This window comes from Bombina bombina, chromosome 1 (genome assembly GCF_027579735.1).
Source record: "Bombina bombina isolate aBomBom1 chromosome 1, aBomBom1.pri, whole genome shotgun sequence".
In the NCBI taxonomy this organism is placed as follows: domain Eukaryota; kingdom Metazoa; phylum Chordata; class Amphibia; order Anura; family Bombinatoridae; genus Bombina; species Bombina bombina.
This window is the reverse complement of record NC_069499.1, coordinates 236958129-236964128: the sequence shown is the minus strand read 5'-3', so window position 1 is coordinate 236964128 and position 6000 is coordinate 236958129. Positions and strand designations below refer to the sequence as shown.

The following is a 6000-nucleotide window of genomic DNA, read 5'->3' as shown; positions in this document are numbered from 1 at the left end:
GTGTTGTTCACAAGTCATAACCCAGCTCTGTAAAGCTAAATGTCTAGGGTTCCACTGGTCCTCTAGAATGTTCTTGTTAACCACAACTAACAATTGGTGAGCCTCAGTCTCATCCTTGTGGTTTATAAAACTGGTTTCTTCTGCTGACCTACAATTGAGAATGTACTTCAACACTACATATCTATATCTTCAAAAAAAACACAGCAAATGAAACCCAAGATAGAACTTTATCTGGTCTTTTAATTTGTTATTAAATAGATTTTCCACATCTAAAATTCTCAGCAAACTGATATGAAACACACACAAAATTTATAAACCTCATTTTATGTTTCTTCCCAGAGAGTTAACAAAGCCAAAGTGACAAAAGTCCCCAGAAATTGTACTGATCCTGCATAAATGTTTTACACAGTGCTGAGAGCTGTAGCTCGACAGCGTCTCTACAAGGAAACAGCTACAAGTATTTATGATAATGACATAACATTTTATGCGGAAAACAAAATTACCAGGGACAGCTAAAGTTATAGTTAGTTAACATAGTTATAGGTTTCGGTTATTTTAAAACTTGTGTTTCTAATTTGGTTTCTTCTTTATTATCCAAGAAATTGGGACCTGAAGCCAACATTTCCAAGTAATGCTCAGCATAAAAAGCTTCCCCTCCCCCCCATTAAACCCAAATTTTTTCTTTCCTGATTCAGATAGAGAATACAATTTTAAACAACTTTCTAATTTACTTCTGTTATCTAATTTGCTTCATTCTCTTGATATTCCTTCCTGAAAAGCATATCTAGATATGCTCAGTAGCTTCCGATTGGTGGCTGCACATATTTACCTCATGTGATTGGCTCACCCATGTGCATTGCTATTTCTTTAACAAAGGCTATATAAAGAGTGAAGCAAATTAGATAATAGAAGTAAATTGAAATGTTGTTTAAAAGTGTATTCTCTGTCTGAATCATGAAAGAAAATTTTTGGGTTTAATGTCCCCTTTAAATGATTTATAACTTGAGTTGAGAGAATCTGGCGCCCATGGCAAAATTCTAAAGTGAGATTTTTCATGTCAGCACCCAAAGAGGCACCTACAGACATATCATATACACACACACACGCACAGGCACCCATACACATTCACATAGGCACTAACAGGCATCCACATGCACATCCAACCACATACACACACAGGCACCCATAGACATCCACAATCACAGGTACCCATAGATATCCCCATGCACACACAAACATCCACACAGACAATCAAGCACAAAAACTATATAAACAGGCAATCACATACGTTCGAATAGTACCTTTAGGGTAAAAAGATTAAAGGGACAGTCTAGTCCAAAATAAACTTTCATGATTCAGATAGGGCATGAAATTTTAAACAAATTTCCAATTTACTTTTATCACCAATTTTGCTTTGTTCTCTTGGTATTCTTAGTTGAAAGCTAAACCTAGGAGGTTCATATGCTAATTTCTAAGCCCTTGAAGGCCGCCTCTTCTCTCAGGGCATTTTGGCAGTTTTTCACCACTAGAGAGTGTTAGTTCATGTGTGTCGCTTGTGGAGTTCCTATGAGCCAGCACTGATTGGCTAAAATGCATTTCTGTCAAAAGAACTTAAATAAGGGGGCAGTTTGCAGAGATTTAGATACAAGATAATCACAGAGGTAAAAAGTGTATTTATATAAATGTGTTGGTTATGCAAAACTAGGGAATGGGTAAAAAAGGGATTATCTATCATTTAAAACAATAAAAAAAAAAAAAAAATTAGAGTGAAATTGTCAAGGGGTTAATATCTGTTTTCAAACTGGAATACCCGGTCCTCTGGGATTTAACTTTGATACAGGTTCAAAAATGCAAAAAAAATTATTTCATGGTGTTAAGAGTCCACGAGCCATCAAGTGTGGAAATATCCCCCTCCTGACCACTAGGAGGAGGCAATACACACCCCAACACACCAGAGCTTTAAATTCCTCCCATTTCCCATAATCCTCAGCCATACATTTGAAATATTGATGAGGAAAACAGAAAAGGAGGAAAGTTAAAGCGGGCAAAGAAATGCATAACAAGTACTGCCACCACCTGAACAAAAACAAAGGGTGGGGCTCATAGACTTAACATCATGAAAGAAGTTAATTTATCAGGTAAATATAAATTTTGCTTTCTTTTATCAGATGGTGAGAGTCCATGAGCCATCACGTGAAAATACCAAAGCGGGGAGTCCACAAGACCACAGTGAATTGGGGGATTTCGCTGCACTTGTAATATCAGCGTAATGAAAATGGCTCGGGACAACGTAATTGCGTAAATCCGTTTGCACCTTGCATGTAATCTAGCCCATAGTAAAAATAAGATCTTAGAGTAGCAATGCACCGCTGGGACCTAGCTAGACACATCTGGTGAGCCAATGACAAGAGACAAATGTGTGTAGCCACCGACCACCAGATAGCTCCCAGCAATATATTGCTACTCCTGGGGATATATATCTATGCTTTTCATCAAAGGATACAAAAAGAACAACATAAATAATATAAATGAATTTTAAAGGGTCTTACAATTACATGCTGTAGCTTAACCCCTTAACAACCGAGGACGTGCAGGGTACATCCTCAAAAAAAAGGCAGTTAACGCCTGAGGACGTACCCTGCACGTCCTTGGTGTGGAAAGCAGCTGGAAGCGATCCTGCTCGCTTCCAGCTGCTTTCCGGTTATTGCAGTGATGCCTCGATATGGAGGCATCCTGCAATAACCTTAAATGGCCATTCGATGCAGAGAGAGCCACTCTGTGGCCCTCTCTGCACTGGACATCGATGGCCGGTATCGTTGGTGGGAGGGAGCGGACTTGGGAGGCGGGTGCGGACTTGGGAGGCGGGTGGGCGGCCATTGATGCGCCGTGTAATGCGCATGGGAGCGCGCGCGTGCACGGGGGGCGGCGGGCTGGGCGCATGCACGGGGCGGGAGCGGGAGGGAACCGCTACACTACAGAAAAAAAATCTGAAAAAAGCTATAATAAATAAGAAAAGAAAAATGTTATATAAAGTTTCTAAGTGATCTGCAACTGGTGGGAGGTTGGTCGGGGGGGGGGGGGGAAGCTACACTACAGAAAAGGGGATTTTTTTTTAAAAAAAAGATTCCTTTTTTTACTAAACTGGGTACTGGCAGACAGCTGCTAGTACCCAAGATGGCGCCCGCTAAGGCAGAGGGGGAGGGTTAGAGAGCTGTTTGGTGTGGGATCAGTGAGGTTGGGGGCTAAGGGGGATACTATAAAGCAGTATATGTAAATATGCTAAAAAAAAAAAACCTAAAAAAAAAAACCTAAAAAAAACCAAATATACCTTTTATTTTAGTACTGGCAGAGTTTCTGCCAGTACTTAAGATGGTGGGGACAATTGTGGGGTGGGGGAGGGAAGGGAGCTGTTTGGGAGGGATCAGGGGGTCTGATGTTTCAGGTGGGAGGCTGAGCTCTACACTAAAGCTAAAATTAACCTTGCAAGCTCCCTACAAGCTACATAATTAACCCCTTCACTGCTAGCCATAATACACGTGTAAATATGCTAAAAAAAAAAACCAAAAAAAAAAAACCTAAAAAAAAACCAAATATACCTTTTATTTTAGTACTGGCAGAGTTTCTGCCAGTACTTAAGATGGTGGGGACAATTGTGGGGTGGGGGAGGGAAGGGAGCTGTTTGGGAGGGATCAGGGGGTCTGATGTTTCAGGTGGGAGGCTGAGCTCTACACTAAAGCTAAAATTAACCTTGCAAGCTCCCTACAAGCTACATAATTAACCCCTTCACTGCTAGCCATAATACACGTGTGATGTGCATCGGCATTTAGTGGCCTTCTAATTAACAAAAAGCAACGCCAAAGCCATATATGTCTGCTATTTCTGAACAAAGGGGATCCCAGAGAAGAATTTACAACCATTTATGCCATAATTGCACAAGCTGTTTGTAAATAATTTCAGTGAGAAACCAAAAGTTTGTGAAAAAATTTGTGAAAACGATTTTTTGTATTTGATCGCATTTGACGGTGAAATGGTGGCATGAAATATACCAAAATGGGCCTAGATCAATACTTTGGGATGTCTTCTAAAAAAAAATATTTACATGTTAATGGATATTCAGAGATTCCTAAAGATATTAGTGTTCTAATGTAACTAGCGCTATTTTTGAAAAAATAATGGTTTGGAAATAGCAAAGTGCTACTTGTATTTATGGCCCTATAACTTACAAAAAAAGCAAAGAAGATGTAAACATTGGGTATTTCTAAACTCAGGACAAAATTTAGAAACTTTTTAGCATGGGTGTTTTTTGGTGGTAGTAGATATGTAACAGATTTTGGGGGTCAAAGTTAGAAAAAGTGTGTTTTTTTCCATTTTTTCCTCATATTTTATAAAAAAAATTATAGTAAATTATAAGATATGATGAAAATAATGGTATCTTTTGAAAGTCAATTTAATGGCGAGAAAAACGGTATATAATATGTGTGGGTACAGTAAATGACTAAGAGGAAAATTACAGCTAAACACAAACACAGCAAAAATTTAAAAATAGCCTTGGTCCCAAATGGTCAGAAAATGGAAAAGTGCTCTGGTCATTAAAGGGTTAATCATGAAAGTTTATTTTAACTCTCTTACCCCTTCAAGCTCAGAATAATGACAATTACAAAGGAAAACTAAGTTTACATTTTAGAAAATTATAAAGTAAATCCTTATCTGAAACGTAACATTTAACCATTTTGTAACCAGTTTGTAGGACAATTGTACCTTTTAATTGCTTAGAAGTCTCCAAAGCGTTGCTGGGTTCTACGGGTTTATGTCTATAGTAGCCATTACTCTTTGCATCCCACTTCTTTTTCTCCTTACAATTCCTTCTGTAAATCACAAATATTGCAACCCCTGCAGCTGCTCCTACTAGGCCAAGACCAGCCTGGTATAGCAAGATATGCTTCGACATATTTTCTTACTGAAATGAATATACATATATAAACATTGTTATTAGTCAAAGATTATTAACTGATGAGTTTCATTTCTGTTTGTGTTAATGATAGCATTATATATAGTTTTCTCCCCAGCACCTTTCTAACGGGTGCACCACCCTGCTGATTTTACTGACCATTGCATTCAGAAGACAGAAAAAAAGTCACTGTCTCGAAAAACCAAATAATGTTAATTAATGCGGTAAATTTTACTTAATAATTACAACAAATGCAATTAAAGACTTGTAACAATGGTAACCAAAATATGCCTCATATATTAAAGGGATAGTAAAGTCCAAATTAAACTTTCATGATTCAGATAGGGCATGTAATTTTAAACAACTTTCAAATTTAGTTTTATCATCAAATTTGCTTTGTTCTCATGTTAGTCTTAGTTGAAAACTAAACCTAGGTAGGATCATATGCCAATTTCAAAGCCCTTAAAGGCCGCCTCTCAACTGAATGAATTTGACAGTTTTTCACAGCTTGAGGACGTTAGTTCATGTGTTTTATATAGATAACACTGTGCTTACACACGTGAAGTTATTTAAGAGTCAGTACTAATTGCCTAAAATGCAAGTCTGTTAAAAGATCAGAGATAAGGAGGCAGTCTGCAGAAGCTTAGATACAAGGTAATTACAGAGGTAAAAAGTATATTTCTATAATGGTAAATAAAAGGGATTATATATTTTTTTTTTTTAAACAATAACATTTTTGGTGTTTATTATCCATTTAAGGAAAGCTTTCCAACAAAAGGCCCTAGGTCTACAATGATTCTCTCCAGTATTCTCTGACATTCACTTTCTCATCCACATGACTGAATTAACTTCCCCCATTTACAACATAATACTTTTTTAGGTCAAATTTTACTTGAATTCAATTGCTTGGAGCATATTGGAGACCAGAGCTGCTAGACATAGGGGGCCCTGGTGCCCAGTAAGATGCCCCTGCCTTCTTTGGAAAAAGAGATTTAAGGGCTCACTGCAACACCTCTCCCCTTCAGACAATGAAAAGACATCTGTGTGTCACT

At 37.9% G+C, this 6000-nt stretch overlaps 1 protein-coding gene across 3 annotated transcripts in view; it reads right to left on the bottom strand.

Moving 5' to 3' along the window:
• RMDN3 (regulator of microtubule dynamics 3) overlaps positions 1 to 6000 on the bottom strand; it is a 258569-nt gene that overhangs the window by 236599 nt on the left and 15970 nt on the right. For all 3 annotated transcript variants that reach the window (XM_053697885.1, XM_053697884.1, XM_053697887.1), the window contains exon 2: positions 4759 to 4957. In XM_053697885.1, coding sequence (XP_053553860.1) covers positions 4759 to 4948 — 190 coding nt within the window. In that variant the 5' untranslated portion in view covers positions 4949 to 4957. The remainder of the gene's footprint in view (positions 1 to 4758; positions 4958 to 6000) is intronic.